The sequence below is a fragment of the Mustelus asterias genome, chromosome 5 (genome assembly GCF_964213995.1).
Source record: "Mustelus asterias chromosome 5, sMusAst1.hap1.1, whole genome shotgun sequence".
Lineage (NCBI taxonomy): Eukaryota > Metazoa > Chordata > Chondrichthyes > Carcharhiniformes > Triakidae > Mustelus > Mustelus asterias.
In genome coordinates, this window is record NC_135805.1 from 32408304 (window position 1) to 32426029 (window position 17726).

At 44.2% G+C, this 17726-nt stretch overlaps 1 protein-coding gene across 2 annotated transcripts in view; it reads right to left on the minus strand.

The window, feature by feature from the left end:
• The window catches only part of LOC144493453 (AFG1-like ATPase), a 140016-nt gene extending 124482 nt beyond the window's left edge, over window positions 1-15534 (minus strand). For both annotated transcript variants that reach the window (XM_078212385.1, XM_078212384.1), the window contains exon 1: window positions 15410-15534. In XM_078212385.1, coding sequence (XP_078068511.1) covers window positions 15410-15524 — 115 coding nt within the window. In that variant the 5' untranslated portion in view covers window positions 15525-15534. The remainder of the gene's footprint in view (window positions 1-15409) is intronic.
• Between the last annotated feature and the right edge of the window lie 2192 nt (window positions 15535-17726).

A 17726-nucleotide genomic window follows, 5' to 3' on the forward strand; every position in this document is an offset into this window, starting at 1 on the left:
ACTCAATTTACATGAATAATGATTGGAATGTGAGTCTTTACAGCTAATCAAGTCTTAAAGGTACAGACAATGTGAGTGGAGGGAGCATTAAGCACAGGTTAAAGAGAGGTGTATTGTCTCCAGACAGGACGGCCAGTGAGATTTTGCACATTGTGATTAAAATCAGGGATACACAAGAGGTCAGAATTAGAGGAGTTCAGCTACACGAGTTGCGAGGCTGGAGAAGGTTAGAGCAATGGACAGGAGCGAGGCCATGGACAGATCTGAAAGCAAGGATGAGAATTTTAAAAATCAAGGTATTACTGAATGAGGATCCAGTGTAGGTCAGCAAGCATTGGGATGATGAGTGAACGAGATTTAATGCAAGTCAAGACATGAGCAGTGGAATTCTGCATAACCGTACGTTTATGTAGAGAAGAACACAAGATGCCAGCCAGGCATGTGTTGCAACAGTCAAGTCTGGAGGGAACAAAGGCATGGATGAGAAGTTCAGCAACAAATGAACTTAAGTAGAGACAGAGTCAAGTGATGTAATGGAGATGAAAATTAGTCCTAATGATGGCGTGGATGTGCAGTTGAAAGCTCATCTCTGGGTCAAATGTGTTACCAAGATTGTAAATGGTCAAGTTCAGCCTCAGACAGTTACCAGGGAGAGATATGGAATTGGTGGCTCAGGAGCAGAGTTTATGACGGGAACCAAAGACAATGGCCTCGGTCTAATTGAAAATTTCTGATTATCCAGTACTGGATCTCAGACCAGCAGCCTGACAGTCTAGAGACAGTGGAGGGGTTGAGAGAGTTGACGATCTTTTATTCATGTACTCATTCAGGGGATGTGGCGGTTGTTGACTGGGCCAGGATTTATTGCCCATCCCTAATTGCCCCAGAGAAGGTGGTAGTGAGCCGCCTTCTTGACCCTCTGTATTCAGGCGATGAAGGAACACCCACATGGTGTTAGGAAGGGAGTTCCAGGATTCTGATCTGGCGACAGTGAAGAAAAAGTGATATATTTCCAAGTCAGGGATGGTGTGTGGTTTGGAGGGGAACACGCAGGTGGTAGTATTCCCACAGATCTGCTGCCCTTGTCCTTCTCGGCGGTAGAGGTCACAGGTTTGGAAAGTGCTTTCAAAGGAATCTTGGTTCGTTGCTGTATACATCTTGTAGATGGTATACTGAGCTGCACTGCATTTCAGTGGTAGAGGGAGTGAATGTTTGCTGCTTTGCCCTTGGGCTTCTTGTCATTGGAGCTGCACTCATCAGGCAAGTGCACAATATTCCAAAACAATCCTGACTTGTGGCTTGTAGATGGTGGACAGGCTCTGGGGAGTCAGGAAGCAAGTTACTCTCCACAGGATTCACGACCTCTGACCTGCTCTTGTAACCACAGTATTATATGGCTGGTCCAGTTCAGTTTCTGGTAATGCCCCCCATGCCAGGCAACATCCTGGTAAATCTTTTCTGTACCCTCTCCAAAGCCTCCACATCCTTCTGGTAGTGTGGCGACCAGAGTTGAACACTATATTCCAAATGCGGTCTAACTAAGGTTCTATAAAGCTGCAACATGACTTGCCAATTTTTAAACTCAATGCCAATGAAGGCAAGTAATAACCTCCATGGTGTTGACAGTGGGCAATTCACCAATAATAATGCATTGAATGTCATTGGGGATTATCATAGCCTTGGGGCATTTGTGTGGCCTGAATGTTACTTACCACTTATCAACCCAAGGCCAAATATTCTCCAGTTCTTGCTGCATATGGACATGGAATGCTTCAGCATCCAAGGAGTCATGAATGGTGCTAAACATTGTGTAATCATCAGCGAACATCTCCACTTCTGACATTAAGGTGGAAGAAAGGTTATTGATGAAACAGCTGAAAATGGTTGGGCCCATAACATTACCGTGAGAAACTCCTGCAGCGACATCCTAGGACTGAGATGATTGCCGTCTAACAACCACAGCTATCTTCCTTTGTCCCAACTATGACTGCAACCAATGGCAAGTTTTTCCCGATTTCCATTGACTTCAGTTTTGCAAAGGCTCCTTGATGCCACAACAGGGCTCCTTGATGGTGAGGTAAAGCAGGGCCTCATCAGCACATATGTGGAAACTAACACTACATTTTCGGACGTTGTTGCCATGGGGCAGATATAGATGAGAAATAGGAGGAACCAAGATTAGATCCTTGGGGGGCAGCAGAGTGATGGCATGGGAGCAGGAAGAGAAGCTTTGGCAGGTGATTCTCTGACACCGATTAAATCAATCAGAATGAAACCAGGCAAGTTCAGTCCCACCCAACTGGACAATGATGGAGGGCACAGTAAGAAGTCTCACAACACCAGGTTAAAGTCCAACAGATTTATTTGGTATCACGAGCTTTCGGAGTGCTGCTCCTTCATCAGGTGAGTCCTGTGCCCACCCCAGTCCAACGCCGGCATTTCCACATCACGGTTAAATCTGTTGGACTTTAACCTGGTGTTGTGAGACTTCTTACTGTGCCCACCACAGTCCAATGCCGGCATCTCCACATAATAGTGGAGGGGCATTGGAGGAGGATGATGTAGTTAACTGTGTCAAAGACTGCAGAAATGTAGAGAAAACAAAAAGTGATCGTTGTGACAGTCAAGTTGAACATCATTTGACTTTGACAAAAGTCGCAGTCGTGTGACAGGGTTGGAAACCTAATTAGAAAGGTTTAAACATGGAGTTCCAGGCAAGATAGAACAAATTTGGGTAGCGACAACATATTTGAAATAAGCACCTTGACATACTTCTGCATGTATTATACAGCTCAACTGCTATCTTTAGATACCTACCTCACCACCCCAAACTTGAATTGCTCCTATCATCCAGTACTATTTCCAGCACCCAGTATTGCATCCAGTGCACTCAAGTCAGGTACATCAAGTTTTTCAAACTTGGGTCCACAAAGACATTCCAGGGTCTACAAAATCGTCAAACAGTATGCAGGCAGCCAGAGGTAAGCTTGATATGAGCCATGGGCAGTGTGGCTAAAACATTCACAGCAGAGAATGGGTTGGTTGCCTCACCGAGGAAGGAAGCACACATGGAGGAGCACGGAGAGCAACAGGAAGATTGCTAGATATACCCGCAATTACCAAGGAAGGTGGTGTGTGCCGGGTAAATTCAGCTTTGTTCAAGCAAGGGGACTTTACTTAATATTTAAGTACCACGTGCTATTACTTTACCTCAAAGAAAGGATGCCAAATACAAGAATCCCCATGTTTTATATATCATAATGGTAGATCAGGGCCCATAATAATTACTAATCTATTTAAAAAGGGGGTCCTTCAACCAATAAAGATTGAGAACCGCTGAGATACAAGACCGTTAGATGCAGAAAAAGAAATAACAACTTACATTCAAGTTTCTAATTGTCAGAACACCAACAATCTGTCCTGGTCCCTTCTGGCTGGCGCTATTAAGAAAGCCCACCAACGCCTCCACTTTCTCAGAAGACTAAGGAACTTTGGCATGTCCACTATGACTCTTTTACAGATGCATAGAAAGCATTCTTTCTGGTTGTATCACAGCTTAGTATGGCTCCTGCTCTGTCCAAGACCGTGAGAAACTACAAACGGTTGTGAACAAAGCCCAGTCCATCACGCAAACCAGCCTCCCATCCATTGACTCTGTCTACACTTCCCGCTGCCTTGGAAAAGCAGCCAGCATCATCAAGGACCTCACACACCCCAGACATACTCTCTTCCACCTTCTTCCGTCAGGAAAAAGATACAAAAGTCTGAGGTCACCTACCAATCGACTCAAGAGCAGCTTCTTCCCTACTGTCATCAGACTCTTGAATGGACCTACCTTATATTAAGTTGATCTTTCTCTACAGCTAGCTATGACGGTAACACTACATTCTGCACTCTCTCGTTTGCTTCTCTATGTACAGTATGCTTTGTCTATATCGTGCGCAAGAAACAATACATTTCACTGTATGCTAATATATGTGACAATAATAAATCAAATCATTTGTAAAGCATCTTTCACAACCTCAGGAAATCCCAAAGTGCATTACAGCCAAGAAGTACTTTTGAAATGTTATCACAGTTGCATTGCAGGAAACATTGCAGCCTAGGTGCAAAGTCCCACAAACAAGAATGCAATAATGATTATCCCCAGATAATCTGTGAATGATTTATATTGATTCAAGAAAAATGATAGCTCGGACATCGTGAGAACACTTCAGAGATTAATGGAACCCAAATCATCTTTTTATGCAGTCTCTGTGTCAAGGATAAGACCATAAGACATAGGAGCGGAAGTAAGGCCATTTGGCCCATCGAGTCCACTCCACCATTCAATCATAGTTGATTTCAACTCCATTTACCCGCTCTCTCCCCATAGCCCTTAATTCCTCGAGAAATCAAGAATTTATCAATTTCTGTCTTGAAGACGCTCAACGTCTCGGCCTCCACAGCCCTCTGTGGCAATGAATTCCACAGACCTACCACTCTCTGGCTGAAGAAATTTCTCCTCATCTCTGTTCTAAAGTGACTCACTTTTATTCTAAGGCTGTGCCCCCGCGTCCTAGTCTCCCCTGCTAATGGAAACAACTTCCCTACGTCCATCCTATCTAAGCCGTTCATTATCTTGTAAGTTTCTATTAGATCTCCCCTCAACCTCCTAAACTCCAATGAATATAATCCCACGATCCTCAGACGTTCATCGTATGTCAGGCCTACCATTCCTGGGATCATCCGTGTGAATCTCCGCTGGACCCGCTCCAGTGCCAGTATGTCCTTCCTGAGGTGTGGGGCCCAAAATTGCTCACAGTACTCCAAATGGGGCCTAACCAGTGCTTTATAAAGCCTCAGAAGTACATCCCTGCCTTTGTATTCCAAGCCTCTTGAGATAAATGACAACATTACATTTGCTTTCTTAATTACGGATTCAACCTGCAAGTTTACCTTTAGAGAATCCTGGACTAGGACTCCCAAGTCCCTTTGCACTTTAGCATTATGAATTTTGTCACCGTTTAGAAAATAGTCCATGCCTCTATTCTTTTTTCCAAAGTGCAAGACCTCGCACTTGCCCATGTTGAATTTCATCAGCCACTTCTTGGACCACTCTCCTAAACTGTCTAAATCTTTCTGCAGCCTCCCCACCTCCTCAATACTACCTGCCCCTCCACCTATCTTTCTATCATCGGCAAACTTGGCCAGAATGCCCCCAGTCCCGTCATCTAGATCGTTAATATATAAAGAGAACAGCTGTGGCCCCAACACTGAACCCTGCGGGACACCACTTGTCACCGGTTGCCATTCTGAGAAAGAACCTTTTATCCCAACTCTCTGCCTTCTATTGCTTCCACAATAAAAATTAGTTCTCAGGTGACTGAGGATTCCAATGCACACCTTACAGTTTCTGTCACAAGTGTGGCGGACAATGGTTAGAGGAGTGAGTGGGTGGGGTTCCCGGGCTGCCACGTGCTCCTTTCACTTGGTTCCAGCTTGCTCTCGGCAATGAAACTCAAGGTGTTTAGTTCCTTCCCAGATACTTTTCCTCCACTTCGGCCGGTTGCGGGCCAGGGATTCCAGGTGTCGGTGGGGACGTTGCACTTTTTCAAGGAGGCTTTGTGGGTATCCATGAGGCATTCCCTCACCCTCCTGGGGCTCGCTTGCAATGTCAAAGTTCCAAGAAGAGCACTTGTTTTGGGAGTCTCAGCACCTCTGACAGCTCAGCACTTCAGTCCTGCACTTGGATTTCAGGTTAGATTTTGTGCTTAGCTGTGTGGAAATTGATCTCGAATCCACAATCTTCTCACTTAAAAATGCATCTCAACACCATCCTCTGAAAAACATCCCAAAATCACCTTGTAACACATCAGCATGTTACATTTCCAGTCAGATTGCTAATTTATGGTAAATTGGAGGAAGTTTGGTGCTGTGACCCCCCTATACCCATAAGCAACTGAATTCAAAGCATCCAAACTAATCTTACACATAAAGCTCTCTCTGGGCTAGATTACAAATTTGAGTCCAGGCATCATCTAAACTGAAATACCACTTCAAGCCCAGGCATTCAGGTGGAACCTGAAGACATATAAAATTTGCCAAAAGTACATGTAAAAAAAAAACCTAACCTTAATTCAAAGTCACTTTCAGTTCAAATTATCAGATCATTTGAAATTGTCAGACATAATGGCCTTGCTTGGGCAAGGCTCATAAAATCCTGCCCGAGGCCAACGGAGAATTCTGTTCTGCGTTCCTCGCCTGCCCCGGAATATTAATGTGTACATCGCTGTGATGCTGAACTCAGATCATTGGGTAATTTCAGTTGCTTAAGCATCAAAAATGACTGAGCTCTTTGGAATATAAACACTTGGAAGAGTCCAGTTGATAAACTGCTGGCGTGAAATACTCTGGAGAGTGGAGGATGGAAGGGGTGGGCTGCGATGTGGGAGCAGGGGGAGAGGGGGGGGTGGTTGAGAATTGAAAGCTGAAGTTAAATACGAGTCTGGACAGTTGGGGGTACGGGGAAAGGATGAGCTCTAATGGGCTGAATGGCCTTTTCTGATCCGCTAGCACTGCAATTTGCTGTACAATTTGTTGAACTCTGATGCAATTTGAAGTCTGAACCACTTAGAATATATACTGCTCAATTTGTCAGAAACTACTGGTCTTGAAAAAATTGTTAATCAAAATCCATCAACTACTAATCAATTTTCAAGTAGCTGCAGCAGTTCCATTAATCAAGTCAAAAAAATTATTTGGAGCCCATTGCCCCATGAATAGATTAGCATCTGAATAGCCTTGACCTTTTGAGTTAATCCTTTAATCCCTTCTCACCTATTTTGAAACATTTCTTTCTTTATTTTGTTCTCTTAAAGTACATCTGCCAGGCTTCATATTAACTTCCTGCATTTTTAAAAAATCTTGTTTCTACCCATTCGTTTTTAGAAGTCTCCTCATTTAATATGCCCTTCACTGTCAATTCCTTCAAGAAAACATTCAAATAACCCATTTTCAAGAGGGCCCCTTTGCGAGTAACAAGGGAATGGTGTGAAGGACTGCCTTATCTGGATGGGCCTACAAAACAAATGTCAGAACTAGCTGGACTGCCAGTACTTAGTAAAGAAACAAACACACTGCTTAGCACCCTTCCCCCACCGCCATCACCCAGAGCATGTTACAAACTTTTCTCCTGCTACTTTGAATCAAATTGCACCACATCTGACTTTAAATCAGAATTAAATTAAGAGGCTAAAGAACTTGCGATTATTGCTTCTCCACCATAACTTGTTGAATTAGCCATAAGTTTTCATATATGAGCCACCTATAGGAGGAACAGATACAGATGAATGGATTTAGATAAGATATAGGTAATAGCTGGAACTTTTACTGAACATATTCATCTCCTGGGCCTTTTAAAACAACTAGTCAAAGCTCTGAAACCATGGATGGAGGGAAGTAGGGAACGGAACTCAGACTATTAGGTTGCACATTCATTTCAAAAGCTATCGTGGTAAAACTAGCAAATTCAAGATTCATTAAGCGATATCTCTCTGGAGGAGGTAAGGGCTGGCAACTATAGACATTTATAAATGGAAAAAAATTAACATCCATTTGGTTCTGTAAAAATACACTGCTGGCATTTCAAGAGTTCTCTCTTCAAGAGGTAATTATGTTTAAGAGCCACTATTACCTTAATCTATTTGATCCTGCTCAAGAATGAAAGAGATGCGGAAAAGCACCAACTACATTCCTTTCCAGTTAAAAGGGACTGCAAACTTTAAAGGAACTATGTTCTGACACTTGATGAAATAATACATCCAGACACTAAAAGTTGTTAGGAATGCCACTTGAAAACTTGCCCTACGGCAGGTAAAAGTATGGTGTGGTATTTACCGATTACAAGGCCTCTATTTGTATTCCAGGGCATGTGGGCTTCAGGCAGGATCATTGTGGGGTTGCTGTAATTGTCTTAAGACGCCCTTGGATTGGTGGTGGGTAGTGACAGAGGGAGGAATTTTGCCTCCAAGCATCAACCCTGCAGCCCCTGCTTGTTTTCTAGCAGATTTCCAAAACAAGGACAAGATCAATCTTACAGAGAATGGCTACTTCATAAAATACTTCTGGAATTGTACACTGCCTACAGGAGATAAAGACAGAAGTCACCATGAAAATCATCGAAGCAACCCTCCCAGCCCACAAGCATCATTATTTGCGAATGGATTAGCCTCATATGTCCCTCAGTTTATCTCCAACCAGCGTCTTTCAGCACCAGTATAAACCTTAATGGTGAAAGGCCATGAGGCTTTGAATACTGTGCTGCTGAGATATATATCCAAAGAAATGCATTGTCTTTGTATTAATACCACTTCTACCACTTGTCCTTGCACCCCTGAGGGGCAGGAGAGGAGACGACCTGCAGGGCTACGTAGTCAGGAGAGGATAAATACAATCCAAGGAGTGAGGCCATGTAGGCCACTTACCTTCAGAGAGATCAGCAAGCACCTCGAATTTGGAAAGAAATGTGAACAGTAACATGCTAAGGTGAGTAGTACTGCTTAGGGACTGAGTCTAAACCACTGGTAATTTAAAAAAAAATTAAACAAGTAACAAATCATATTTTATTCTTAAGTGACGTTTATTACAACTAGTAAGGTGTATTGTAAGGTGTATTGTTAGGGTTTATCAATATTGCTAAGGTTTATTAATAGTATGGGTAAAGATTTATTAATATTAGTAAAGTTATTACCAGTAATAAGCTTTAATCACAGTCACAAAGTTATCAGTTAATAGAGCAATGGCAGGGGTTCTCCAACCTGAAGAGTGCCCATCTTGTGCTATGTGGGGACTCCAGGACTCTTCTTATGTCCTGGATAACCATTTGTGCAGGACATGTTGTCAACAGCTGCAGTAGCTGGAGCTCTGGATTGTGGAGCTTGAGCAGTAGCTGGCATCACTATGGAGCATCCATTAGGTTGAGGGTTACATGGATAGGACATTTATAGATGTGGTCACCCTGCAGCTTAAAAATATGCAGTGAGAGGGGGAAATGGTGACCACCAGACTGTCAAAAAGGAACAGGCAGATAAAGCAGGTATCCCCTGTGTGCAACCCACTCTCCCATCTGCCAGCATTCAGCACATGGAAGTCTAGAAGGGCAATCGTAATTCGACATTAGGGGAATAGGTAGGAAATTGTGTGGCCACAGATGTGAATCCAGGATGGTGCTTTGCCTCCCTGCTGCCAGAGCCAAGACTGTAGGGGCGGGCACTCTGGGGAGTCCAATTGGTGAGGGGTGGGATTCCCACAGTGTGTGTGGTGGGAGGGGCGGAGTGCCGAGTCCTTTAAAGATGGGTGGTGGGTACTTGGCAGTGACGGAGGAGCAGTGGAGCTCCGGTGATACTGCCGCGGTGGTTGTTGACTGAGGGAGGGGGGTACGATGCCCCTGATGATTGTGCCATGGGGGGGGGGGGGGGGAAGAGCCCCCAACAATGAGTGTGAGGGACCTTGATGTTTACGCCGCAGGTGGGGTGGGGGTGGGATTTCAACTCTCGGCTGATCACGCACCCTTTAAAGGTGCATCCCAATCTCTGTGGAGCTGTGTTGCAGACTCTGTTAGGTCCCACCCAACTGATGGCGTAAACCATGCCCCCAGGTTTTTTTTGTCAGAGTGTCAGAAAATCTGGTCTGTGCATCTGGAGAGAAGCACACTGGTTTTCAGTCAAAGTCCGACACTATTGCAAATTATGGGGAAACTCCACCCTGTATATGTGAACGCACAGACTGCAGTAAATAAGACTGGCGAGTTACAGGTGCAGGTTGCCATGTGGAAATATGATATTAGGTCTATAACAGAGATCTTATAATGGAGGATTTTTATTACACTACTACTATTTGGATAAAGGACAGAGAGTGGCAAGAAATCCTAGAGTTTTGAGGAAAATTTTGTAGAGCAGTATGTTTTCAGTGCAACAAGGAAGGAGGCACTGCTAGACCTGGTTCTTGAAACTGAGGTGGACTAAGTTGATCAAATGTCAGCAGGAGAACATTGACGGGACAATGGTCATTGTATCATAAATTTTAGGCTGACTATGGAAAAGGACAAAGAACAATCCAGCATACAGAAAATTAACTGGGAGAAAGACAAACTCTAATGGGGTAGAAACAGATCTGGGCCAAATAAGTTGATGTCAAAGGTTTACAGGAAATGAGGCAGCTGATCAATGGGTTACCTTCAAAGAAGAGATGAGTCAGGTACAGTCAAGCTTTATTCCCTCGAAAAGGAAAGGTAGGGCAAACAAATCAAAAGCTCCCTGGATGACAAAAGAGATTGAAATTAAAGAACAAAAAAGCGCGTTTGTGACAGGTGTCAGGTAGAAAATACAAATGAAACCCAATCAAATACAAAAGTTTCAGAGGAGAGATGAAGAAGAAAATGAGAGAAGCAAAGAGGGACGATGATCACCCGCAGGGGTGGAAGGGAAAATTAAAAAATCACCAGAAATGGACTCACTTTCACATTGCCCAATGATCAGCAATAAACAGCATTTCCAGAACCTGGGAAGAGGGTCACAGAGTTCAAGGTACAGTATATGATTGAGTATAGCCCAAAACGAGGAGGATTTAGAACATTATAAATATAGCAAAATTGTGCTTTGTTGTGGAGAATACAACTACAAATATGCTTTCAACTGCTCTGAATATATTTCTAAACTGTTAATAAGCAAGCAGTGCATTCGGGGACAAAAAGCAACCTTTAGCATGGCACATCTCACTACTTGTTTCATGCACAGTGCATTCCAGTACTTGATTGTAAAAGCACATGTGAACAAACAAGCAGTTTTTAAGCAAAAGAAAAAGACACTCATTGCAAAATTCCAACTAAAGCACTCCTCAAATATAATGCAGGTTCTCTCAAGATGATGGAGCGCTTTAGAAAGAGATCTCTTGCTGCAAAAGCTTCTATTGTATTTAAAGGATACATTGAAAGGTCTGTACCAATTGTTGTGGGAGGATTTTTAATTGGCTATGCCTGGAGATATAAGTTACTGCAAAATACATGAACAAGTACAAAAGGAAAGTTGGATTTTTATAGGGCCTTATCAAGATGTGAATTACTTCTGAAATGCAGCCAATTTTCACACAACAAAATTGCAAATGAATAAACCAGGTTTTTCTGTTTTGGTTGGTGTTGATTGAGGGAGGAAAACTTGTACGTGAAGAAATCACTTTCCCTCACAAGGCCTGCATTCTCTGGCCCTTCCCACTGGTGAGATAGAGGATCAGCCATGATCTTATTGAATGGCAGAGCAGGCTCAAAGGGCCGAGTGTCCTACTCCTGCTCCTATTTTCTATGTTTCATACATTTTGATGAAGTAATGATTTGGGCTGGTTTCAGAATTAGGTGGTGTACAATGGAGATGATCTTCTCAGTTCTGCAGCTTCAAGAAAAATGCCATGAACAAAGGAGTCCACTGTGTAGTCCCTTCCTTAAACCGATCCAGGGCATTTAATCATGTGAGCAGAGGCAGTCTATTTAAGTTACTAGAGAAAATTTCACTGCCTCCCGAAGTTGTTCAATGCGATCTCCACTTTCCATAAAAACATGATGGATAAGGTCAGCTATGAGGATATAACATGGGAACCCGGAGAGATCCGCAGTGGGGTTAAAGAGGGTTGTTTTCTGGCACCGATACGCTTTGGCATATTCTTCCCTTTGCTAGTATCAGATGCCTGCAGGTCATCTGTATGGGTGTCTACGCACATAGGAGAATTGATGGAAAATTGTTCAGCCTTACTTGCCTGAGACCCAAGACAAAGGTGTGGCAAATCCTCAAAGATTTGCTCTCGCTGATGATGCTGCACTAAGGTTCCACACCAAACAATGTGAGCAATGAATTGGCAGATTCTCGCATGTCTTTAGAGTTTGGTTTGATCATCAACATCAGGAAGTCAAAAGTCATGGTCCAGGATGTTGCCATTGACCGGATGGATGACAGCCGTATCCCCAAAGACCTTCTGAATGGTGAATTGGCCAATACATCAAGATCCCCTGGGCATCCATACCTCTGTTACAAGGATACCTGTAAGCAAGTTATGAAGATGGCAGATATTGAGACTGACAACTGGGAGACAGTCGCTGAGAGACATGACCTCTGGAGGCTGACTGTTTGGAAGGGCATTGGAGGCTGACTGTTTGGAAGGGCATTGGAAGCAGTGAGGAATAACAAAAAAGCTCTGCTGGACAGAAAGGGGACCCAGAGAAAATTCAACTCCTGACCTCATTACAGCCTTGGTTCAAACATGGACAAAAGAGCTGAACACCAGAAGTGAGGTGAGAGTTACTGCCCTTGACATCAAGGCAGCATTTGACTGTGCATGCCATCAAAGAGCACTAACAAAACTGAAGTCGATGGGAATCAGGGGGAAAACTCTCCACTAGTTGGAATCATACCTGGCACAAAGGAAGATGGTTAAGGTGGTTGGACGTCAAACATCTCAGCTCCAGGACATCTCTGCAGGAGTTCCTCAGATGTTTGCAGGAGTTCCTCAGGGTTCCTAGGCCCAACCATCTTCAGCTGCTTCATCAATGATCTTCCCTCCTTCATAAGGTCAGGAGTAGGGATGCTTGCCGATGATTGCACAATGTTCAGCACCATTCACAACTCTTCAGATACTGAAGCAGTCCATGTTCAAATGCAACCTGAACAATATTCAGGCTTGGGCTGACAGGTCGCATGATACATTCGTGCCACATAAATGCGAGGCAATGACCATCTCCAACAATAGAGGATCTAACCATCGCCCCTTGACATTACCATCATTGAATCCTTCATCATCAATATCCTGGGGGTTACCATTGACCAGAAACTGAACTGGACTAACTGTATATGGCTACCAGAGCAGGTCAAAAGCTGGGAAACCTGCGATGGGTTACTCATCTCCTGACCCCACAAAGCTTGTCCATTATCTACAATGCACAAGCCAGGAAAGAAATATAAAACTCTCCACTTGCCTCAATATGTGCAGCTCCAACAACACGCGGGACAAAGCAGCCCACTTGATTTGGACCCCTTCCACAACATGCAATCACTCCACCGCCGACAAACAGTGGCAGCCGTGTGTACCATCTACATCTCACCAAGGTTCCTTAGGCAGCATGTTACAAACCCACGACGACGACCAACTAGGTGGACAAGAGCAGCAGATATCTGGAAACATCACCACCTGGAGGTTCCCCTCGAAGTCTCTCACCATCCTGACTTGGAAGTCTATCACCATTCCTTCACCATCACTGGGCCAAAATCTTGGAATTTCTTCCCTAACAGCACTGTGGGTATACCTACACCTCAGGGACTACAACGATGCAAGAAGGCAGCTCACCACATTCTGAATGGCAACTAGGGATGGACAATAAACGTTGGACTAGCCAGCAATGCCCACATCCCATAAATGGGATGCCAGTGAATCGTGCACCTTCTCAGCTTGTTGTTTTTCTCTGCAGCAAATGTAGCAAAGACGGCCATGCCAAAGTCGGATGCCTGAACCACACCAGGAGATGTTTAACACAAGAGTTGACTATCACAGCACTAACCATCATTATGCCCAGATGGCCAAAAAGCATCACACCCACCAGTCCATATTTCATCATCAACTGGCCAGCATACTAGAGCAGGACAAAGAAAATGCCTCTCTTCTTGAAGCACAGCCACAATGGCATTAACAAATGCGAGGAGCTTGCTACCAACTGTTCTAAATGGTGACAACTTGTTCATCAAGCTACATTATACTTCGACTCCAATTGCCTTAATGATAAGGCAAAGCAGCAGCAGAGAAGGAAAGAAAAGGAAGGAAATCCTGCACTCCGGATCCCACCTATCTCAAAGGCCGTCCTGCCCCATGAGTCCAAAGATCACAGGGCAAGAATTGGCCTGTTTAGTCACATCCTGAGTAGGTGTCATCTTGGAATTAAGGGGCAGCTATCAACAGCTTAACTGCATATAGAAGTTACATTTAACACAATAAAATATCTTGCATTCATCGTGATATCCTTCACAATTTCAGCAGATCCGTAAGTGCTCTTCCACCAATTAAGTAATTTTGAAATAAAGTCACTGTTGTGATAGCCAGAGAAAAGTTTTAAGGAACATCTTAAAGGGAGAGGCAAAGCGGTTTAGGGAGGCGACAGTTGAAGGCCATGGGGACCAATGAAGTGAAGTGAAGGGAAATCCAGTCTACACAAGAAGCCAGAATTAGAGGAGTGGAAAGTTATGGCAGTGTTACTGAGGAAGTTACTGAGAGTGGAGAGATTTAAATCAAAGGATTAAACTTGAGCCATCAATCTCCTTTCTGAACAGCTACGTTTTTTAACGTAATTAATTTTTCCAGCTCAGCTGATCCAGTTCCGGGATCAACATCTACTTTTCATAGAATCATAAAAGCCTACAGTGCAGAAGAGGTAATTTGGCCCATCAAACACTGACTCGCTGATAGAATAGGCGGGATTTTCCAGCTGCGCTTGCCCCAAAATCAGAAAATCCCACCTGAGGTCAACTGACATTTCCATAGTCCATCCTGCGCCCTCCACGATTGCTGCGGTGGGTGGGACAGGAAAATTCCCCCAGCATCTTACCCAGGCCCTCTCCCCGTAACCCATTTACCATAGCTAATTCTCTAGACATTATAGAAATCATAGAAAGCCATTCGGCCCATCGGGTCTGCACTGACAATAAGCTCACCCAAGCCCTATCCCCGTAATCCCACTAATCCCTCTAACCTACGCATCCCAGGACACTAAGGGGCAATTTAGCATGGCCAATGCACCTAACCTGCACATCTTTGGAGTGTGGGAGGAAACCGGAGCACCCGGAGGAAACCCATGCAGACACGGAGAGAACGTGCAAACTCCACACAGACTAACCCAAGCCGGGAATCGAACCCAGGTCCCTGGAGCCGTGAGGCAAGAAGTGCTAACCACTGTGCTACCCCTATCTTGGGACATTATGGGGCAATTTAGCACGGCCTACCCACCTAACTTGCATATCTTTGGGCTGTCCATTATTTGGAGACCAAAATTACAGGACTGCAACTAAGCCAAAAAAAATCAGGAATGTGATCGCCGAACTGGGACATTTATCGCACACCCACTTATTCATAGAAAGTTGCTGAATCAAAGAGGGTGTAACCCATTAAGAAGTATTATCATTAAAGAAGGATGAATAAATCGGTGCGAATAAAGTTTTCACCTCCTTCCCCACCCACAGCCGGGTGACATTAAGCAGAGTTTACAAGACGAGCGCTGCAGCCTAGGTTTAGCTGCCTGGCCCGCCCTGTCCACCCGGCACCGGCACCAACTGGCGGCGGGGGCACCGGCGGCCTGATCAGACCCTGGGACCCCCGCCTCATTAACTTAAACCACCTTCCTCACCTCTGAAGCAGCCCCGGTTTGTCAGATACAACTTGCGCTTTAACCAACGGGTTTCAGCATTCAAAAGGCTCGACAAACGGCCGAACGAGACCAAGGGCGTCCTGGCGGCCGCCATCTTCCTCAACAAGAATGAACTTTATTAGCTCAGTGTGTGTTTGGCAGGTGCTGCTAGAGGTTATCTGTCTACTGCCTTCCCCAAAGCACCTTCATGGGGAAAATCTCAGCACCAGAATCTCAGTCACAAATCATGTAACTGGCCGTTTAAAGAAAAAGGGGAGTGGTCCCACCTCATTTTTAAGTTTATTTATTTTGTATAGTTTATTTATTAGTGTCACAAGCAGGCTTACATTAACACTGCAATGAAGTTACTGTGAAAATCCCCCTAGTCGCCACATTCCGGTGCCTGTTCGTGTACACTGAGGGAGAATTTAGCATAGCCAATGCATCTAACCAGCACATCTTTCAGACTGTGGGAGAAACCCGACACAGTCACGGGGAGAACGTGCAGTCACCGTGCAGACAGTGACCCAAGCTGGGAATCGAACCCGGGTACCTGGCACTGAGAGACAGGAGTGCTTGGCACCTTGCCGCCCCATTTTTATAGAGATGTACAACACAGAGAAGGGCCTTCAGCCCATCGCATCTGCGCCATTCAAAAGCAAACACTTAATTATTCTAACCCCATTTTCCAACACTTGGCCTGTTGCCTTGTGTGCCTTTGTATTGTAAATACGCATTTAAATACTTCTTAAATGTTATGAGAGTCTCCGCCTCTCCCACCCTTTAAGACAGTGAGTTTCAGACTCCCACCACCCTCTGGGTGAAAACGTTTTTCCTCACATCCCCGCGAATCCTCCTACCTCTTACCTTAGATGCCGGAAGGATGTTCCTGATGGTGGGGATGTCAGTACCTGGGGTCATATTCTAAGGATACGGGGTAAATCTTTTAGGACTGAGATGAGGAAAGATTTCTTCACCCAGAGAGTGGTAAGCCTATGGAATTTGCTACCACAGAATGCAGTTGAGGCCAAAACATTGTATGTTTCCAAGAAGGAGTTAGATACAGCTTTTGGGGCGAAGGGAATCAAAGGACATGGGGGGGAAGGTGGGATCAGACTATTGAGTTGGATGATCAGCCTTGATCATAATGAATGGTGGAGCAGGCTCAAAGGGCTGAATGGCCTACTCCTGCTCCTATTTTCAATGTTTAAATTTATGCCTCCTGGTGGTTGATCCTTCTACCAAGGGGAAAAGTTTCTTCCAGTCTATTTATGCCCCTCATAATTTTATATATTTCAATATCCGCCCCTCAGTCTCATCTGCTCCAAGGAAAACAACCCCAATCTATCCAATCTCCCTTCATAACTAAAATTCTCCAACCAAACAACATCCTGGTTTTTATTCATTTATGGGGTGTGGTGTCACTGGCAGGGCCAGCATTTACTGCCCATCCCTAATTGCTCAATTTTCAGAGAGCATTTTAAGAGTCAACATTTCGGCAAATCTTGAGTCACATGTAGGCCACGTAAGGTTGAAAGATTTCCTATGCTAAAGGGTATTAATGATACCAGATGGGTTTTTAATGACAAAGGCAAATTATTGCAGATGCTGGAATCTGAAACAAATACAGAAAATGCTGGAAAATCTCAGGGGGTCTGACAGCATCTGTGGAGAGAGAATACAGCTAACATTTTGAGTCTGGATGCCTCTTTGTCAGAGTTAAAAAAAACAATTATTTTGTAGTCATCATTAGACTTTTTATTGAATTCCCAAATTTTACCATCTGCCGTAGGGGGGGAATTCGAACTCAGGTACCCAGAACATTACCACGGGTCTGGGATTATTAGTCCAGCAACAATACCACTAAAGCACCACCCACCCCCACAACATTGATTTTGATTGCAATGTTTAAGTATGGTCCAAGAAGGGCCTGCAGCCAAAGCATAAATTGCCTGTCCTCACTTTCTGACCACTGTATGTTACCACCATTTTCTGATTTTGTTTCAGAGTTCCAACCATCTACAGCTTATGCATATAGTGCACCTATGAGCAAGATTTGAGATCACTGATTTAGTCCATAAACAAAGCTGTTGTGTGTCCTGCACATCAAAATGGCCATGAAATTATCATCTCTTGTAAAAACCCATCTGGTTTACGAATTTTGATTTCATTTATTATTGTCACGTATTAGTATACAGTGAAAAGTATTGTTTCTTGCGTGCTATACAGGCAAAGCATACTGTACATAGGGAAGGAAAGGAGAGGGTGCAGAATGGAGTGTTACAGTTATAACTAGGGTGTAGAGAAAGATCATACC